Raw genomic sequence first — 21,393 nt, 5'->3', positions numbered from 1 at the left:
TTTCTAAAAACATACGATTTTCACCCTCCTTAGAAAATGGGGTTACTTGCAACAAACTTTTTTTAATGAAAAATCTTATGAACACGTATGAAAATTTATAGTTTTTAATATATTTGCGATGCTTTAAAGACCATTACGCATGAAAACACCAATTGCAGTAATTTTTTGGTCTGTAAAAGTCAATTTTCAATTTTTTTCTGAAAATAAGGATGCTGCATACATTTAGGGGTTAAATTAAACTACGGAAAATTCTACAAGCTGAAATAATAAAAATCAAATGTTCGGATGAATAAAATTTCAATGTTTACAAACGCGTGATGCAAAACATTCATATTCCAGCACATGGAAACGAGATTTACAAGGTGTTTCTTTGATTTGCATTTTGTTGCATTTTACGCCAGACACCTAACTGAATTACAAAAATATTTATTTAAAGAAATTGGGTGATTGATTGAAAAATATTTTTACACCAAGAGTGTTGGTATAGCATGAAGAAACCAGTAAGAAGTTTGTAGGTAATATTTTCAAGCCAAATTTTAAAATTAGTACATTTATTGCTCGATTTTTCAAATTTTACATAAAAATCAAAAACTTTACAAAACAAGCTTAAATGCGAGAAATTATCTCATCATCATTTTGTAATCATTAAAAGATAACTTTATTACAATACATTAAATTAAAAATTGATTCATTTTGGTGTTATATAAATGTTGCATCTAACCCCGCAGTTGCATGATGGCGGTCCGTTTGGTGGTACCAAATTTCACTTCATTTAGACCGTTTATACGTGATGGTGTCACAAATAAAATGCCTCCTTTGTTAAATGTAAGATTTAGTTGTAAACAACATAACATAAACAGGTTTTCAATTCAATTTAAACATTTCTGAGTGTTCCATTTTCAAGATTCTAAGTTCAGGAGAAAGTTATTCGAAGTTAAAATAATTTGAACTTATAAAACAAACTTGCAGATATTTTTTTGTTTAATTTTTATTTCTCACATATCCCCAAAAAAGGAATTGAAAAATATAAACTGAAAGAAAGGTCTAAAACTTTTTTCGCTTAATCCAAACCACTACTTGTTGTCTTCTAAAAAGTTGTTCTTCAGCTTAAAATCCACACTTCCATTATGTTTTAAGATTTTTACAGTGTTGTAGAATTAATAAAAAATTGTAAGATGCCATTTTTTCAACTTCAAGGTCGTCTTAGAGTGGTCCAATCAAAATTAAATTTTGCACAGTTTGTTATCTTGATGAATGGAACAATATTAGGGGATGGGATCAGTGAAGTGTTAGCTTTTATAAACATCACTTACGGGGCACCCTATTGAACACTTATGGGTTGTGAAGCTTATAGTTCATTTAGAAATGGGAAAATGAAGGTAATCTTATTAAAATTAATGAATAAATTATATTAAAAATTAAAAAAATATATTATTTATCATTTTTTGCAAGAAATATTTCTACTTTAATCTTGGTAAGCAATTTGGTAAAGTATTATACAGCTCAAATATCAAATTCCTTAATACTAGAGGAGCATCTCTCAAAAATCCCTTTAAAACCTTTGAAATGCTGGAAAACGTCTTAAAATGCAGAGATCTATTCAAATAGTTAGTAGAAGCATTATTATGTATTAACATTTAAACAGTAAATTTTAAGAAATAATCTTAGTTTATGAGAAAAACATAAGTGGTACTTTTCTTATTTCGCACTTTTTCCGTATTTCTGGTCCTCAAGGCCAATTGCTTCATCCAAAAAAATTAAACTTATGCTTGATTTATCCGTTGAACAATTTAAAACAAGTTGAAGAAGAAAATTTTGGTGATTCACAATCATTCATATTTAAACAAAAAAAAAGTGGTACTATTCTTCTTTCGCTCACTGTATCTCGTATTTTCGTTCACCGGAAGTGTGCTACACTTTGAAGCATAACTCAAATGTTTTATATTTTATCAAAAAACTTTCTTCGACAAAATTAAACACAACACTTGCCATAACTCAAAGAAGCTTAATTTGTGGAATTTAGTTTAATGATTTCTGAGATACAGTGCGTCGAATTTCGGTGTTTCTCGTGTTAGCTTTTTTCGCGGTCCGTAATGTGTTAACATACGTTGCAAAATACTCGACTCTGACAAACTATCAAAATCTACATTCAAATGCAAAGGTGTTGCCACCAGGAAATTTTTTTTCGTGTAAAGTTATTTATGGTCGAAAACCACAATCGACATATTCTCTGGAGCCCCTTGGTTGAAATTGTAACTAAATTTCAAAGTCAGGTTCTCGAGAACGCATGTAAGATAATGATACATTTTATATTATGAACAATCAAAGACAAAGGAAACAAGCTGAATATGTTTAAAGAACAATGTTGAATTCGAAACTCTCTGGAGCCACGTCCCTAAAAATGCTACCTTGCATGTTGGTGAAATATTGAACACTTTTTGTTTTCCTATACCAACTCCTCGCACTAAAATAGGACTGGATGAATCGCTTCCAAAATATACCGAGATTGTTTGGACTATAAAAACAACCAACAAAAGATATGAGAGGTATGAAAATTTATAAATTTGAAATTTTCCACGCAAAGTTTGCAGCGCTCACGTGTTCACGATGTTACATTTTCGAAGTGAATGAAAATTTATTAACACACTAAGAACCGCAAAGAAATCTACGACGTGAATCATACTGAAATTCGGCATTGTTTATCCCAGAAACCACTGGACCAAATTGTACAAATTTAGTATCTTTGAGTTACCAGAAGCGTTGTGTTTAATTTTGTGGAAAAAAGTAGCATTCTAAAATTTCTAACATTTGAGATATGTTTCTAGGTGTAGCAAACTTGCGACTAGTGAAAAGATAAGAATTATCGTATTTGGTTCGTAATGTGTTGATACCAAAATTTGGCTTTTGTAATTAATGATATTTGAAAAAAAAAAACAAACTGATTTTGAGGCTTGAACTGCTGATTTTGCTCCAATCAAGCAGATTTTTCCGTAATTTAAGTTTCTGAGAAAAAAAATCAAAAATTTATTTAGATTGTTGGAAACCAAATAATGCAAATAGCTAGAGAAAAATCATGATGAAACCAAATTAACCTCAACTGTCAAAGCAATATGCAGAGAGGTTTAAAGTTTTTATACACGCAACCACCTTCTGTCTTCTGGCGCCTGCGCAATTCATTTTCCTGCGCTGATTTTCCTATAAACAAGTCGAGTTGCATGCAAGCTCTGCTACAACAGCCCAACCGATTTTAGCTGAACCTAGGTTATGGCGTCGCCGTTAGATTGAAGCATAAATTTTCCTAGACGACAAAACAGACTCGAAAGTTCACTCACTGGCCCCAGCATAGTCTATTTCCGAAACACAACCGGCATGTTTTTATGAGTTTTGCTTTAGCATTCACACCCACCGGGCTAAACACAACCAGATGATAGGCGCACAGACACGAGACGATGCTCCCGAACTTCTTCCGTGTTGGCTTCGTTCCTTCATGTTACCTGAAACACGGTGATGGGCATCTCGAAATCGGCCCCGCCAGTAATCCGGAAGCCAAGCGCATTTTCACCGTTCGCTGCGCCATTGCTGTTGTTGCCACCGGAAGTTCCGTTATTGGTGGACGCTATGGTCAGAATCGGTATGTTACGTTTTTCAATTACAAAATCAGGCATTTCGACAGCTTGATGGGTGAATTTTTTCGCTCGCGATACGACACTAAGGCGATTACGTATTCGTCCTAGTTTTGGTTTTCGTATGTATAAATTTGAGTTTTTTCGAACTGCTATTGTGATATCCCGGTTTTGGAGCACTTATTGATCAGAGCTGTCAACAATCACAACACGAGTTCAGTAACCGTTTCTTGGAAGGTATCTTGATCCTGATTCTTTAAATCGGAATCGATTCGAACGAGATGTAATTTGCCAACACGTGCTGACGAACACAAGGGCGGACACAATCTGAGCAGCAGTCGCGAACTGCAAGTTTCGGTACCGGCAAAACTGCAGTGCCTCGTGAATTCTCCGACTTCGTCTATGATCAATCAGTTTAAAATTAGACATGCACTCGTTTCACTCTCTTTCTCTGATTTGTCACTACTGCAGACTGGGCCATAGTAAGGAAACAAACTGGGATTGGATTGATTCGGATACCATAGAAGGATTACAGGATCAAATATGAAAGTTTGTTCTATTGACATCACATCGTATTAATATGCCATTGGGTTGCTTAACTTGCCTTAACTTAAGTCTAGAGAAATACATCTTTGTCCGTCCATTCTCGCTCAAAGTAGCTCTGTGCTTACCTCCTCTTCAGCTAACAGCTCTTCCTGGAGCATAAGCTCTTCGATGTACTGGTCAGTCTCTTCGGCTGGGGCAGCCCCTTGCTCTTGTAATCGTTTCTGTTCAGCTTCGATTTTGGCAAAGAAAGCTTCCTCCTCGATTAGGCGTTCTGCTTCCGCTTGCTTGGCTTCCTCCAGACGTTGTTCTTCCGCCTTCCGATCAGCTTCGGCCTTTTCCTTCTCCAGATGAGTCTGATATTCGGCTTCAGTTACCCGTAGCTTGAGTTCTCGGTCTCGCTTTTCCTCGGTTGTACTTGGCACCTTGTAGCAGTTCGATTCCCTTAAAATACAAACACCGATTACTCAATTTGTCTGATTGGCGCCTAAAGTTTGATGATCACTGCCAATTTCCGCGATCGTATCGCAAACTTACTTGTAAATAATTTTCTTGCGATCATTCCACGGCCAGACGCCATTCCATTTTCCGGGCTGTAATTGAAGGCAGTTTTTTATCAGGTTATGTTCTCAAGCACCGTGATACTGCAATACTTACGTTACGATTAGCTCGCATGCGTGCCTCCCAGTCCAGCATAGCACGATCAGCTTCACTTACTGAGGAGAAGAAACCATCTAACGATCAACAAGTGTGGAATTCTGTTCTGGACTAACAGCAAACATTAAAGGGATGGGATGGGAAACTGGAAGGATGAGACAGTCTCAGGGGTAGGATGAGTGACAGAAAAAGAGAGAGAGAATGTGTCCTAGTCACACGCTAATCACGTCTTCACTTCATAGTCCTGGTCCAGAGATTTGTTTTTTTTTTTATGAAGATGGTCCGAATGAAGCGTGATTTACAAGCACAGTGTTGACGCCACTGGTCACGGAACTTACATGGTTTGAACCAAAAATCAACGGTCATCTCATCTTCGCTATCTTCCTCGACCTCCCTAAGAATAAAAATTGCATAAAGTTAAAATTTGCTGTGATTTCAGTCCATCATGAGAACTAACCCGCTCACGAAAATTTTCACGGTCCTTCCAGATTCTGCTATCAGCTCTTGTGCCTGAGCCAGGGTCAGTTTGTCTGCGGGCGTGTCGTTGATCTTCGTGATCGTATCGTTTACTCGGATACCTGCCCGCCTTGCCAAACCTTCCCGTTTAACCGAAATAACTGTCAACGGTTCGTACTGATCGATTCCTCCGGTCACTTCAAACCCCCACAGATTGTCCACAAAGGACATAACCCGTTTGTCCATCGCCGTCGTTCCGCTAACACGCACATGGTACTGGCAGTTCTTGAACGATTCGATAGGCGGAAGCGCTACCTCTTGAGCATCCACCGGAACATCCATGCTGCTTCACTCCGAATGTCCTAGATCACTCGACCTGGTTTCAAAATGCTAAATTTGCGTATGTTTATTAGATGCAAGTTCTCGATCGCGAACGTACCACTCTCGTCGCCGGCAATCAATCGATTAAAATTTGTCAAACAAATGAAAATAGCTTTAAAATACCTATCACCCCAATGTCAGACGTTCCGAACAAACAACACGAATCGGAAACGAAGCTCCATTCGGTACATCCGGTCGAAACCAAAGCACGATCTTCGGCTATTGAGCGATATTTACTGTATAGCATCAGCTACATCGAAATGCTGCAACCGAATTATCTAATAGACTAAGCAGGAGCCAACTCGCGGTCACTGACGCATCTGCAGAGCTAAGAGCCGCACTTCCTCAAATCTACCCTCCCATATTGAGACAATCAATACCTCAGGCAACGATTGTTGCAACGGTTAATAACCCTAGTTGATTGATTCGATATTGATACCTGCTGTTAGCTGTTTCGATAAAAATAAACAACTGAAATATCGTCGCAAAACCTTCCCCATAACACAAAGCAATGAGAAAGAACCTAGTTCGGAAATTTTAGAAATTTCCTACCAATTCTTTGACAATCAAATTTCTAAACTTTTCCAAATTTATCTGAAACTCATCCGATCATTCTCGACTAATTGTTTTTGCTCGATCGGAAACCGTTTAAATTTTCCTGACATGAGCTATCTCGTGCGTCCGGTGCCAACGACGATCGAATCAGGAAGTTCATGACCAATCTAGGCGCCACAACAAACTTACGTAAAAACATTTACTAACAAAACGTCGGACAACGGGCAGACACACAGTTTGGCCTTTTTCGGAATTTGTTTTTTCCCTTCCCTAGGGTTCGGTTTTTGTGGTGGCGTTCAATGTTTTCCCTGTACATATTACATATGTAGTCGTTTTTTTTCTTGATATTGGACATGCTCAAATTTATTACCTGTTTCGCTTTGATCGGGTGATTGATAGGTGGCAGGCAGATCACTAATTTCGAAGGATTTCTTAAAAGACATATCAATTAATGAAGCTTTGATATCGGATAATCTTGATTCGTGAGCCATCTACGTTACGATGCTTATCATTTGACGTAAATCTCGAATGCTTTCTCTTCATTTTCAGGCATTTGTTCTACATACATATATCTCGTAATAGTGCATTTATTTAAAAAACTTGCAAAACATTGCAAAGAAAAAATCCCTAGCTTACCTCAAAGTAGTTGTTTAATACTTAGATGAAAGATAAACCTCCGATTGTTAACAGCAAAAGATAAAGTTTGTGGAAATCAGTTGACCATATGAGCTGTAATTCGGTAGTTGGCCTCATGACGGTCCAAGGAACGATTTCAGCTTCAAAGTTCCAAATCCCAAACTAAGCTGGCCAAATTGCCGGGTTTTATCCGTGTTAGCCCGGATGTTTAATACAAAAATTGGAAAAAGTCCGGAAAAAATCGAGTTTAAAGCAATTGATGATCAATCACACCATAAAAATTTTCACCTTAAACCATGAGTAGTCAGATTTTAACCAAAAGTGGACAATAGAAAGTGAATTTCTTTTTAGAAATGTTGCATCATGGATCCACCTGGAGGCTCGAAAGAAAAAACTTTGCATTAATTCGGGGGTCTTTGATAGTCAAAATTAGTTTTATTGTTATTATTATTATTATGTATTATAATTGAATTCATCGAACATAAATGTTTAAAAGAACAAGTTAGTTTACCCGCGGGTCATAAAGTTTTTGAGCCCTTTAGACCCCGCAGGCCATAAAGTTTTTGAGCCCTTTAGACCCTTGAACATATGCAAACATGTTTTTACTTTAATATAGATATCTACACCCAAAATAATTTAGAAATTAATTATACGGGATTTTTCACGTAAACTAAGCTTTTGTGGCATCACATCGATTCTACGTGTGCTTTGTAGTAACTACTGTTTTTTTTTTTTTCATATAAACGTCACATGAATTTCACGTAAATTCTTGAATCCATTTTTTTTTAATTTTCTCAAACCTGTAGTAGTAATTCCTATTGGAAAAGTGATTTTTTGCCAGTTAGCTAACTTGATTTTGGTTGGATGCGGCAGCTCAAGAGCATTCAGCGTCGGAAGACAAACAGTACACCACACAGGACATCCTGCGGGTCTCAAATACAAATCCGAGCCTCGGGAGCAAGGTGGTAAGTGTGAATTGTCTTCCTGTTGAAATTTAATTCAATTTAAGCTGTGCTTTGTGATATTTCCAGCTTCGGAAAAAGTTTCTAGAAACCCGTAGAAAAAACAAGGAAGGGCCGTGAGAAGCCTAAGCACCACATCAGCCCGTGTTCGGTAGTTGAGCACCACTGGGTGCATAATCCAATCCACCATCAACTGATCGGGGATATACTACTGGCCAATTTAGAGCGGCGATCGGCGCATGGGTGAACAATGGATCACCAAAGTATACTCTCCCACCGAGAAATACTACCAACGATTGCCCACAACCGTCAGGAGTAACCATCATCATCCATCAGTACTGATGGTACTGATAAATAATGACCACTCGGTCAGCGGGAGAAAATAGATTTGCTTCGAGTCGGTTGTGTCTGGACTCGATAGTCGCACACCAAAGGCCGTTGAACTCACATCAGATCAAACTTGTCATCGTTTATTGTGTCCGCGTATGTTAATGTTTAAAGTTAAGTTAAAAAGTAGTTTGTAAGCGAATAAATCTTACATTAAGCCGAAATTGTGTGTTGTGTATGAAGCGAGTTAGCCGAAACCTCTAGTGCCGTGTCTCATTTTGCATGCTGTAATTTGTCGTTACTGGTTTACCACTGATTTGTGGTTTTGAATTCGACTACTGGTATTCGCGGTGAATGCTACGCTGACCATCAAAAATTTATTACTCCTGCTACTGCTGCTGCTGTGTCGATCAGCAAGTCACTGCAGTTGTACTGGCCTGCACCGGAGGAATCCCTGAAGCAGGTCCGAGGTTCCTTCAAGGCAGCATTAGTAACTTATTGGCCAATTGGGGTGTTACTGCGGATCGGCGTCGGCTAGACGGATTGAGCAGTACATTTATCAACGGTGGCTCAGAGCAGCTAATATCAACGGTAGAACATCGAAGGCGAAATTTTCGGAACTGGATCAGGTAATCTGCTTTGACCCATCAGCCCGGATGGACGTCTGATCCTAACAAGTTAAATTATTTATCATTTTGATGATACTGAAGTCTACATGGAAATTTTGAAGAATTCAGTGCTTCCGTGGATTCCGGTAAACTTCGGTGAACCCGAGAATATTGCTTTCCAACTTTGTAGTTTGCATTGGCAATTCTATGGTTTTACATGTTGTCGAAAATAAACAAACACAGGAAACCTGTCTTAACTCCAGTGTGATGAATGATCTTAAAATAAATTTTATTTATTATGAAATTCAATTTGTTTTCATTTTATTTTCAAAAGTAGAAACGAAAAAAAAGTAGACAGGATCCAAATATCATTTCGATACTAAACACATTTTACGTAGCTTTTATCCTCATAACACGTTGAACGAACTAAAAATTCACGTAAGTTGCACGTGACGTTCATAGAGAAGAATTCCTATTAGGGAAGCGTTCACTTATTTTTTTTCGTACAAATTACGTGAAAATCAGTTGGATAAAAATTATGTAGTTTTTTACGCAGCAGCAACGTGCACATTATTTTGGGTGAAAGGAGCCCACAGGAAGATCCATGATGCGAAATTTTCATAAAAAAGTTCAGTTTCTGCTGTCCGCTAGCATAAAAAAAAGGAAATTTTGGTAAAAAACCTTGGCCATCCATGCTAAATCATTATAACGAGCTTCAAACATATCTCAAGTCCATCGCATACGAATGATATTGATTTTGGATGGAGTTAAGACAGGTTTCCTGTGTTTGTTTATTTTCGACAACATGTAAAACCATAGAATTGCCAATGCAAACTACAAAGTTGGAAAGCAATATTCTCGGGTTCACCGAAGTTTACCGGAATCCACGGAAGCACCGAATTCTTCAAAATTTCCATGTAGACTTCAGTATTAATTTTTACTCCAGCATTTATGAAAACAGGAGGCATCTTCAATCCACTCGAAGCAACCGCTTCAAATACCGTACATTAATTGGGCACCAGATCAATCGGGGAATGTTCCTTGCCTGAGTACACTACACGGTCATCTGCTTCTTCTTCAACTTAGATAGAATTCGCATCCAGCGCTCAAATCGCAGTACTTTAATTCTTTCTGTTATCAAATAGTTTGCCTTTGATGATGCAATTCATGTCATATTTGATCAATCGTTGCATGGAAGAATCCGAGATAATAGCTTCCTTATGCACTAGTGCAGCAGAATTCGGAAGATCAATAAAGAGACTGTTTGTCTTGACAAATTTTACCACTTTTACAGTATGTCCAGACCGTGGCCTTCCACTACTCAGATTCCGTGGACATGGTCCATCAAGGAGAGATTGTTTCACGCGGTAAAAAGACGCTAAATGGCGAGCTACAGCCGCTATAATTTGCTTAGGAAATTTTTGGGCGAGAAAAAAACTGGAAACAATCTTCTTTGTAACTCACCAAAAAATTCTCGAAAATCGTCAAAAACTGGAATTTCCGCTTTTTATGAGTCATATTGTAGGTACTCTAAAGATGTGGCATAATGCCAAATAACCGATGAGCTTTTTGATTACGTTTTGAACTTTTAGTACCGAATACGAAGAGATAAAGTTTTGTATGCGACTAAATAGTTTAGGTATTCTGTACTCGATTTTTCTCGACAACACCAATAATTAAAAATTTTAGCCAAAAGAGTCATATTTGGTGAACCAATAGTTGGTCGGATGATAGTACAAGATAATCATTGAAAAATATTTGATGTACGGTGCTACGGTTCTAACCAATACGAAAAGTTAGTATATTCGAACTTATTTAATGACACAATACCTTTTATTCAAAAAGAAGATTTGAAGAATCTCTTGTCCGAACCAAACGATGATTTCAAAGTAGTCAATGAATTCATTTGAATTCAGCCGCAGTGGCCAGCCATACTGTGGCTGAATTCAAAGGAATTCATCGACTACTTTTAAATCATACCCTTGGTTTGTGAATATATCTTGCTTACTATGTCTCTCAACTCCCTGAGCATCGATGGCGCAAGTGAGCTATTTTAATGAACAACTTTTTCGCGATAATCATTTTCTACTCTCTGGAGCCACTTTCACAAGTCGTTTTTTCGGGCCAATCTACAAAATGCATATGGTCAGTTTACGAAATTCGACATGACCTTCTAGGATGCCACCCTAGGGTGCATATAGTTTTTATACATTTATCTATTGAAATATTTGATAGAATAAAGCTTAGTTCATTTAGAAATGGGTCACTTTATTTTTCTGATAGCTTATTTACTATAGTTCTCGGACATACAAAACTTTGACAGCATTTTGTGGCCTGTAAAAAGTATTATCCAACCTAATTTTTACCAATTTTAAATGAACGCACTTTTGAATTATTAACGATGCAATAGAAAAAGAAAAAAATATTTTGCACAGTTTCCATCATTATTAAATCGATAGCTGTCAAAACGGATGAATATTCAAAAAAAATTCTTGCGTCAGTGGTGAAGAAGTATGCAAACACTGTCAAAAATGATCACAAAGTTCGAATCATGCGTTGGAGTGGAGCACATGATCGACAACTACGGGTAAGGCTCATCAGGGAAGTCAAGACTTATACCTACATGAATTTTTAATTTTTAGTAAGCGGAAAACTAAACGTAGATCGCTGAAATGTTCCGCAAAAGTCATTAAAACCTATTCTCAAACAACAAAATTTTGTATAGTTCCAGAGCTTATAAGCCTGATGGATGGATGACAAAACTTATGGAAACTCTATTTCAAACAAATTCCAGCGATTGAATTTTATAACATTTCTGATCGTGGCAGAGTCCCTAGCAGATTAATGTATCTATTTTCTGGTTGTTTTGTAAAAAATATAATGATTTGCCTAAACTCTGCTTCTGTGGAAAAAAAACAAAAATTTTTGTTGTCGCTGTTTTTGAAAGCTTAAAAAAAGTACTCTTGTGTGTATGTTTCGCAACCTACGATACATATAAACTAACCGATTATACTTGAAGTTCAATCTCATAATGCTTTTGCTTCGTTTTTGTTAGATTTTGGCAGCAGACATTCCAGTAAAAACGTTTTTCAGTGGCACAAAAAAAAACAAGTCTTGTCAATTTCGAAACTGATGAATCCACCAAATTGCCCTCAGTTTCTCACAAGAAGGAGAAGTATTGGTCCTAAAAGTAGAGGAAATTGAAGGAGGAGGATGCAACCACCCAAAGTACAGATTTGACGAAGTGGGAAAAACTGATCAATAACATGACTGAAAAAAGTGTGCCCCGCCGGAAATATTTCATACAAAAAATAATATTTTTTTACAAATTTTTTCATGAATTATTTTAAGCTTACCTTTATTTCCTTCATAGAAAGGATTTCGATCGAACGAATGGTTTTTTATATGCACGCTACACGCATTCGCAACTGTCCCATTTCTAAATTAACTAAGCTTTAAAAGTTCTTCTTAATATACGCATATAGCCCCTCGTTTCCCTTTCTAGAAAGTACAATTGGACCCACATTGCCAATTTTAATGATGAAACACGGATTCGATCAATTTACGTTTTCAATTGCTTTTTGCTTGTCAAAATAAGATTAAAAATGTTCTTCAATTTTTCTATGATTGTTCATTTTAAAATATGCTAAGTATGTATATTCTAAATAAAATATTTTAAACTCTATATCAACTCCAAAACTAAAATAGTTCTTCCAATTTTAAATCGAAAAATTTATAGAAAATCTGTTTTTTGAAATCTAGGATTAAATTCTGCGTTAGAGATTTAATCTTTTTAGGAAAGATGAGTTTGAATCTTTTATATGGTCACAACATACAGCGTTCGAAGTTTAAAGTTAATTCAACTATTAAATTTTGGTCATTAAATAAATTAGAAAGGAAAGACATTCTCTTAAGCATAGCATTTGGGCTTTACTTTGTATTTTTGGAATGTCTTTGAAGTTTATCTGAGATTGAACTGCGCTAGCCTGAGTTTTTATTCTAAAATGGTTGATTACCTTTTTCGTATTACGATTTTGTTTGAAGTTATTAGTTTGAATTCATGGAACTCATAATCAGTTCCTAAAAAAAAAAAAAAAATATTCTAAAATTATATGAAAACATGAAAAATTTGATGCCTATTTTCTTGAAAATAATTTCTATGCATATCTAAACGCTTTCGAAAGCCTTTTAAAATAGGTTCTAGCAGCTAGCACGTCCAATATCTTTTCGAGGGGACCTCCTATAATTTTTTTATATCAATACCCCCGCGCAGGTTTTATCGGCGGTTGAATCGAAATAAAAACAATTCTAAAAGGTTTCAAACACTGAAACCGGTTGCAAATTTCCTTTTTCAATCATTCCCCACCGATTTTATTATGTTACAGAACCTGTTTACTGTAAATGGACATTTATTGACAAAATATGTTTTAAGGATATGATCGAATGAAAGTTTCTCTCCATAATTTAAGATGCTGTTCGATTTTAAAAAGTTTTAGTTTAGAGTAAAGTATTTTATAATATGTTATTCGGATATGATGAAATAAAAGTTTCCCTCAATCATTTTCAATGTTTATTCGACTTTAACATAGTTTAACAGTATAATATTGCGGACAAAAGTAAACAATTTTAAAGTTAACAGCTGTCTCACCAGTCACTGGAGACGGTGAGCACATGAATTATGAAATGAACCAACTAAAATCCAACCAAGAACAACTAAACATGTGATTTAATGAAACGCCTAACTAAGTTAACAGTTCAACCTAAACCTAAACTTGTCGATGCTCTATATTCCCAATTATGTGGGTGAGCCAGCCAAAACGCAAGCAAAACTTAATCATCTGATCACCTGACCTTACTAAGTAAATGATGGGTATTGTATAAATAAAACAGTTGAAGCTTTGTTTCCAAGGCAGAAATCGAAAACAACAACTCGCGTACAATATGCACAAACTTTCGGAAAAGGACCTCACTCAACACGGCATTGCACACTGTGTGCAAGGATATTTTTGGAATTCGATATTTTGTATTTGTTTTTGATTAGCGAGCCATCACGTGCATCGGGCCATCGGGAACAGAACCGCAGCCAAATCCGGAAACGTTGGAGGTAAAGCCGGGGCAGATGTGCATCCGAATCACGTGAGCCAATCATTTTATGGATGCAATGACGAGATTTGCGAGATGAAAAGAAGAATGGATGATCACGTATAGGTACAGGAAGAAATCGGGGTATTAGGATATGAGTCAGATGATTAATTTGAGAATAGAAACACCCGATCTTTGCGGGGTTGGAAAATGGTTTCGTCATGCATTACCTTTCGCACATCTTCCTCGGCCACTACCAGTTCCGGGCGCAGTTCGATGCCAGATTTTGGCGGGTTCTGATCGTGAACCAACTTGTACACCTCGCTATCCTTGATGAAGCTAAGATCTTTCTCCGGTTGCTGGTACTTCAAAAAGTTAACCCTGTTATAGGAAAGTGCACAAAAAAGTTATAGCTTAAAAGATCAGTTTTAAATCTATATGAGAGGAGATTTTATAAGCATTTCATGAGTTTTTTTTTCATGCAGGTTGAAACATATCAAACGATCATTCTAGCTTCTGGCATACCTATTTGAAGAGGACGTGTTCGAACTTTTCAACCATCGCTCCGCAGTTGGAGAACTTTTTGGCCGCCGTTGCCGTCCTTGGAGGTGAAAATCGTTTTGGATGGAATGAGATGAAATCTTGTCGAACGGATCGTACTTACCGGTAGACCTGGGGTTTCTTTTCATCCTTCGCGAAGAAGTAGTTCCAGAATTTCACCTAAAACACAGAATGGCTGTTAAATGACTTTTGAATGATATTAGTTTTGTGTGGATGACTGAGCGATTTCCTGCCTGTTTCTAGAAACACTTCACCAGTGGATTGATTAGTCATGTAACTTTTTAGTCACTTGAAATAAGCCAAACACACGATGCAAAACAAATGAACCGGGGAGGACAATTACCTATCGTCATAACCGAGATGAGGGCTTTCGTAATAGCACCTACGAAATGGATGAATCGAGAATAAAGTCAATGAAGAAAATGACAACGCTAATCCTTGCAAAATGATTCATGGAATCTGAAACGAAAGTCTTAAGTATAAAAGTCGTAATTTACCCTAGCGTAGTGCCCTGGATCAGTTCTGCCTGGGAACTGATCACCTCAGCGATGAACTGTTCATTGAAAGCGTCCTTGGCGTTGCGCCATTTGCGTCCGCCTGGCAGAAAGATGGGCCGTTCCTGTGGAGTCAGAGGCCCAAATGCGCTAACGTGCTTCTTCTTCTTCTTGACCACTTGCATTTTCAGTTCGTTCTGCATCGCCGTATGGGTGTCACTACTGGATCCACCTGTCTGTGAGGATTCTTCCGAGCTCTGGATGCACCCAGTTAAAATTAAGAGGGTTTTAGGAGGAATAGGGATGGAAAAATTGGTTGAAACAGATATTACTTCAATGACGAGGTTGCACATAGCACATGTTAGTAGACGAAGCCACCCAAATTGTTCAGCGTTTCGAGAATCAATAGTTTAGGTAGCGTTTAGTGTAATTCGGTAAAGAAATGTAAGATCAGAAGTATTTGCGTTTATTTGGTTCTGTTATACAGTAGGTGTTTATGCTTGTGCTTCTATTGGTCCAGGAAGAATTTCCTGTGTGGAAGATGCGATTGTCAGAGAATCTGCTACTTCCGTGTAAAAACACTGTGATATTTTAATTGGCAGTGTTATGTATTCTATCTCCTCCTCTTCAAAGTTTGCTGTATAAATTCTGTGTGCAACGATGGACCACTCGACTGTTTGGTACTTTGGCTTCTTTCGTGTATGTTGGAAGGTGTTGTTGACAGTTGTGTTTGTTGAAATCACAAAGAAACGTACATTTGATTATTTCTGGCGAAAATCCTTGCAATTGATAACTGAGCGAATCTTACCTTGTCGTTCTGGTCGGTCCACTCGATGTCGTGTTCTTTCATTCTTTGTTGTAGCTTCTCCAATTGCTCCTCGGTGTAGAGAATGTGTTCCCCTTCTTCCGAACCAGAAGACTGTTCACCATCTTGCTGGTCTTCTCCCTTATACTCAGAAACCTCAAACGTTTCCTCTACTTCCGGAATAATATCCGAAGCGGCTTCGGCAGCTACATTTACTTCTGCTGAACTCTCTGAAAATATATGACGGCGATGCGGTCAATGCACTGTACTCTCAGAATACGCGCGAATGCAATGCAGTCGTATACTTCCTCTACCGCGCTAGACGAACGATACGCACTGGCTACAAGAAAGATCAAATGTGTCGAACTGTATGTGTGATATGGATTATGGTTAACGAAAACTTCGGTGTATAAGTGGGTTTGGTGTTTTTTTTTCTCATGGAATTAAAATGCATTAGACAATGGCTTATGATCGGAATATTCGAATACCTTCTGGACGAGGAGTTACGCTTTTTGATTTTCGTTTCGGTTGTGCAAGAGCGGCCAACTGCTCCGTCAGTGCAGCGATCGTTAGTTGAATCGTATTCGGTAGGCTTGATAAGGCCTCCAACTGCTTTTGAACATTTTCCAGCTGAGAGCGGAATTCCTCAGAGGTTTCCTCTTCGGATTCACTTGCTGGGCTTTCTGTCGTTCCTGCTGTTGTGGTATTTAGGTTATCAAAACTATCGACACATTCAGGACAAGGACCGAGGATATCTTCTGGAAGGGTAGTTGGATCTTCAGGATAAGGACCTAGGTTACCTGGGTTTTCCATAACAGGTTCTGCTTCGAGCGTTTTGATGGTTTCCACTTCAGCTTCTGCTCGCTCGTTCATGTATTCGTCGTACAACGGGATGGGTTCCGGTTCTGGCACTGGTTCCTAAATCAAATCGGTATATATAACAATCAACTGCTCGCGACGAGATCGAATGTTTCCGCGTGTCCTTCAACTTTCGGTGACAGTACAACAATGAACGAAACAGACGGGCACGAAACTTACCGGCGATTTGGGTGGCTTATAATCGGGAGCGGTCTTCGGTTTCGGCTGCTTTACGATTCGTACCTGATAGCGTTCCTTGGGGGGATTCTTCTCACGTAGTATCTCCTCTCGCGATTTCGGTATCGGGCGTGACGGTTTTTGCATGAACGTCGTCCACTTCTTGTCTTCTTCCGACTGCACAAGCTCACTGTTGAGTGTTTTGAATACCTCGCTTTGTTTGAAAACGCCAGATGTTGGTATCAATTTGTTGAAATTTACTCTACATAACACGATGATGATGATTTCTACACCCTACTCAACACATTACCATGCTATCTTACCCAATAATGTTGTGCTTTTTCAGAACCTCAGCTTCACCGGACAAAATCTCCGCAATCTGTTCGTCCGTAATGGCAGCGTCTGGTATTTTCTCTTCAATCTCCTTTTCCTCTGCTGTTAGAGCGACATTTGCGTTGGGTGTCCAGAATGGTTTTGGGGATGTGTTGATATATTCTACTTCAACACTCGGTGTTCTCTCCTTAACAGCCCTCTGCTCTGGTGGCACCTCACGTGCTCTAAAACAGTTTATAGATCAATTGATCTGCCTCGTGCCTCATTTTCATCACACATACCTCATAATACCCAGCACAAAATGATTACCGGCATAAGCCATCAGCTGATGAGCATCGTAGTACGATAGATTGCCAGTCGGTATATCGTTAATGCGCACTACGACATCTCCAACGTGCATACCGACAGCCTCGGCTATGCTTCCTGGTAGTATCTGAACGGAAAACAAGCAAAGAACACCATCAATGATAGCCAACAGGATCTATTTTTAAAACAATCGGATTTCGATCGATGCAATTTGTTTTTCCCATTCGCAACTAATTAATCACATCAAGGCTAAAATGTCGAATAATTGAATCAATATGGCGACCTGTTTTTCACTTGAATTTATAATTATCAAATGCTGTTAGACTTTCAAGTTTATACGATCTTCACTTTCTTAACACTGTTCTGAATTTAATTCTTCCACTCGATAAAGTCCTTCATCTATACTCTGAGTTCAATGTTCTCGATCGCTCTCGTGACAAATCATTATGTAACAAACGAAAAATTTCACATTCGAAACACTTTTCTCAGCATTTTTAATTGTAAGGATCCATAACAAAGTATACATATTTTTAATTTAATTTCTCCTTTATAGCAATTTCTAACGAAGAACTCACTTTCACAACCTGTAGTGGGACATCAAAATCCGCTCCTCCAACCAGCTTAAATCCGAATGGAGTCGTATTATCCAACCTGGAAACAGCTATATCCAAAACCATTTTGGCTTTAACGGTAATTATCACAACCAAAACGACCAAAGTCTCAAGAATTGATCCTTGTTTCCTCAAATTTGTGATAGAATTTGTTCCCTCTTTTTAAAGCCAGCTAATGAAATCGAACTGTAACGCCGCCTGATTTTCACCAACTTTCCCGTTCAACGTGCTGCTGATTAGTGAGAACGAAACTTCCGTGAATGGGTTGGATGATGATCACTTTCACCGGCCTCGCAGTGGCCTTCTAGGCCGTTTGCAGACTTTACCGATGTAGTATTGTGTATCCTGTCTCATACAGAAGTACGGGAAAATCACATTACGAGTTCACGGAACTATTCGATATATGTACAGGAGGCTACAGTGACTGTCGGTTGGTTTTCGTGTATTGAGCATGTTTAAATTAAACTTCAATAGACGACAAAGCAATTCAGGCGACGAATAAGTTGTTTGTAAACAATTTTTTTTGCTATTGCTGATCAACTGAGTTCGATTTCATTTGATTTCGATGGACCGAAATAATTTAACACATGCTTAAAGCTTATCACTGTTTTAAAGCTTGGTGATAATTTTACCCAAGTAACCATAAGCACTAAAACATAGCCCTTAATCAACACTATATTCCCATATATAACTCTGTATTAATGCTTGTTTTGCACTATATGCGTATATAATGCAGATTTAATGCTAAAAAGGCGAAATAGCGGGCTGATTAAATGCTATCACAACATTGCCTTTAAAAAGCATTACAAATGCTGAATTAGAGCACCTTCAAAACGTCATTTTTCGCAAGCCGTATAAAAGCATTAACAATGCATACTTAGAACACCTTTTGTTTATTTAATTATTATTTTTTGAATAATTCAAATGAACAAAAAATAAATAAATAATTAATATCTGCGACATCAATCAACCTGCTGAATGAAGGAGGATTATGCCTGCTTAATGAACTCTTCTGAGTCACGAACCGAGGATCCCGCAGCAGCCTTTATCTCTCCTTGCGCCTTTACCATTTCGACCACTCTTGATGCTGATAAGGTGGGTGAAAAAATCCGTACTTCAAGTACTGATGGGTCACACCACTCCTAATGCTTATTAGCTTTAGAGCTACTCTATATGTGCACATAGTGCTATCATTAGTGCTAATTTTCTTTATTGCTTCTATGCATTAATAATGCTTATATAAAACAAAAAAGCATTATGAATGTTGATTTAATGCCAACTTGCATTAGAAATGGTGATTTCATGCTAACTTGCATTAGAAATGTTGATTTAATGCTGATTCAGGGTTTTGGCTTAATGCTTATGGTTACTTGGGTAGCTTACAACAATAACTAAGGAACGCTCTAAAAGGATACCACGTGGACAAAAAAGTTATACTTTTGACTCCCTCATCCCCTTCGTGGACAAGCGTGAATATTTGGCAAATTTCTATCCCCTCTACCCGGATGTCCACGTGGACAGACTCAAAATTTGTTTTTTCTTCTTTTTTAAATCCAACGTTACAGTTCGAAAACACTTCTTTTTGACTTTATGGCGGATTTTGAATAACCAGTGGCTACCAATTTCTATTTAGTTCTCATTCAATTGAGGAAAGTGGTGATACTTGTCTTCAGGGTTGCACGATTTTTCAGCGAATCTCGTTTACGAATTACCTTTTTAAAATTCATATGATGCCCTTAGACTCCTTAGAGGGTTGTGAGTATTAAAGCTGTTTTCGAGAAAACCGTGCTACAATGTTTTTTTTTATTTACACCAGATAAATAAAAAGATAAGGTATACCGGGGTATGTGGGACGGTTTTCGAATAGTTCAAATTTATTTAATTTTTAAAAAATCAGCAGTGGATCAATTTTGATAGAATTCAGTTCATTGTGATGCAGAACATGTTGTTTACAAACGATGAAGAGATGAACTTGATAATGCAAAGCAAGAAAAGTTATCGCGTAAGTTGTTATGAACTGTGGTAGATTTTCCCGTTGAATTCTCAGGAAATTTTCAACAAACTTGTGTTTTCTTGATTGAATTCGTTACACAGTCCTAAATTGGAAAATGTGCTTGGTACTGCTATTATTAAGAAAACTTTTAATGATTATTTTGGGTAATTTATCTTGCAACACACTAGAACCTATATTGTCGAAAATTTGTACTTATTCCAGAACAAACAAGTACTTTTCCCAGTATTATAATCAGAATGTTTAATGCAACTAAATTGTATTGGATGATGGGAAGAAAATTGATAATATCTGTTGTACATAAAGTTTGTATAAAGCCATCCCCACTTACCCCAGCTAAGTTTGGAGACAAAATTTTTGTGTTATGTAAAAAAACCTTTTTTTCTTCATTTTGAACCGCTGCAGCGCTGTTCCTGATTTTTTATTTTGAATGTAAGGATTGTTGCGATATAGAATTTGTCGATGTGCCTGAGGCACCTATGTAGTTTACGAGCAAATTGCAGTTGAAAATTTTACTGTAAACGGAATCGTATCTTTTTTGCAGTTATTGAATATATTACAAGTAAATTTAACATTCTTGCTTACCTTAGCTTCGCTTGATTGACTACTCACATACACCTTCAATCGTTGAACCTGAAATACTCTATCAGAGTTTATAAAAACGTTTTCTGAAGGCTTTTTGCATTTTTCTAAGTAATTCTCGTTATATGCACTTAAAATTCCACGATCGCAGGCGTGGCTCAGTATAACAAGTTCCACATTATCAATGGTTCCTACTCCGTGATTGATCGAGGCCATCAATTTTGTCCAGAGGTCAAATGAGTGGCAGCTCATTCACACTGCAAAAACTTATGCTCTCTTTGAACGTCAATAACGACACCGGCCACGTCCTAGTAGTCAATGGATAGATTGGAAAAATGAGATAGGGATGAAAGATCTATTTTGTTCTTTAGGGCCGAGAGATTACAAGTGAATTCAACATTCTGCATCAAAAGTTTGAAAAAATAGTGAACACCATCGTCTCCACTTACCCCGGGTTCCCACACTGCAAAAAATCCACATATTAGGGGTATGTGTCGGCCTATATAGATCTTTGCAATTTGTCTGCCATTTACAAATTATGTGTCACACATATATTCCGGAAATATTTCAAAGCTGTAGGCGACACATGAAACTTATAAATTTCCACAAATTGATGTTATGTGTGAAATGAAACCGCCTACAAATAGGCTTTAATTTGATATTCAAATTATGTTATTTCAAATCTAGCTTCAGGCGTTTTAAAATAAGAGAGACAGTTGTGTTATTTTTCCGATGGTATAATTTTCTAGTAAAATATTTAATGTAAATCATCGACGCTCAACTGCTGTCTTTTTTCAGTGGCTTATCGCCCAGAATATCCGAGGC

The 21,393-nt window shown here is 37.5% G+C and overlaps 4 protein-coding genes across 12 annotated transcripts in view; 1 reads left to right on the top strand and 3 right to left on the bottom strand.

The window, feature by feature from the left end:
• LOC129739792 (uncharacterized) overlaps positions 1-3,954 on the bottom strand; it is a 35,989-nt gene extending 32,035 nt beyond the window's left edge. Inside the window, exon 1 of the mRNA XM_055731321.1 lies at positions 3,495-3,954. Within this exon, the coding sequence (XP_055587296.1) occupies positions 3,495-3,665 (171 nt within the window). The 5' untranslated portion in view covers positions 3,666-3,954. The remainder of the gene's footprint in view (positions 1-3,494) is intronic.
• The window catches only part of LOC129739720 (forkhead box protein J3), a 103,137-nt gene that overhangs the window by 32,074 nt on the left and 49,670 nt on the right, over positions 1-21,393 (top strand). The window lies entirely within an intron of this gene.
• LOC129739817 (uncharacterized) lies at positions 4,163-5,728 on the bottom strand. 2 transcript variants are annotated; one of them, XM_055731349.1, is made up of 5 exons: positions 5,281-5,728; positions 5,162-5,217; positions 4,824-4,900; positions 4,704-4,759; positions 4,163-4,610 (listed from the first exon to the last, which is right to left on the bottom strand). In XM_055731349.1, the coding sequence occupies exons 1-5, from the start codon at positions 5,619-5,621 to the stop codon at positions 4,274-4,276; spliced, it is 867 nt and encodes a 288-aa protein (XP_055587324.1). In that variant the 5' UTR covers positions 5,622-5,728; the 3' UTR covers positions 4,163-4,273. The 2 variants fall into 2 exon arrangements, with proteins under 2 accessions (XP_055587324.1, XP_055587332.1); XM_055731357.1 differs by having other exon boundaries at positions 4,824-4,882.
• Positions 13,306-18,288, bottom strand: LOC129739743 (PDZ and LIM domain protein Zasp-like). Of its 8 annotated transcripts, XM_055731276.1 has the most exons (11): positions 17,940-18,287; positions 17,340-17,491; positions 17,049-17,282; positions 16,729-16,987; positions 16,491-16,608; positions 16,179-16,385; positions 15,694-15,920; positions 14,889-15,142; positions 14,735-14,773; positions 14,061-14,211; positions 13,306-13,736 (listed from the first exon to the last, which is right to left on the bottom strand). In XM_055731276.1, exons 1-11 carry the CDS (start codon positions 18,039-18,041, stop codon positions 13,719-13,721), a joined length of 1,761 nt encoding a protein of 586 aa, XP_055587251.1. In that variant the 5' UTR covers positions 18,042-18,287; the 3' UTR covers positions 13,306-13,718. The 8 variants fall into 8 exon arrangements, with proteins under 8 accessions (XP_055587251.1, XP_055587236.1, XP_055587228.1 ...); XM_055731261.1 differs by having other exon boundaries at positions 13,306-14,211; positions 16,179-16,382; positions 17,940-18,288; XM_055731253.1 differs by having other exon boundaries at positions 13,306-14,211; positions 17,940-18,286.

This window comes from Uranotaenia lowii, chromosome 1 (assembly GCF_029784155.1).
Source record: "Uranotaenia lowii strain MFRU-FL chromosome 1, ASM2978415v1, whole genome shotgun sequence".
Classification (NCBI taxonomy): Eukaryota; Metazoa; Arthropoda; class Insecta; order Diptera; family Culicidae; genus Uranotaenia; species Uranotaenia lowii.
The sequence above is the reverse complement of the archived record's forward strand: the minus strand, read 5'-3'. Positions and strand labels throughout refer to the sequence as shown.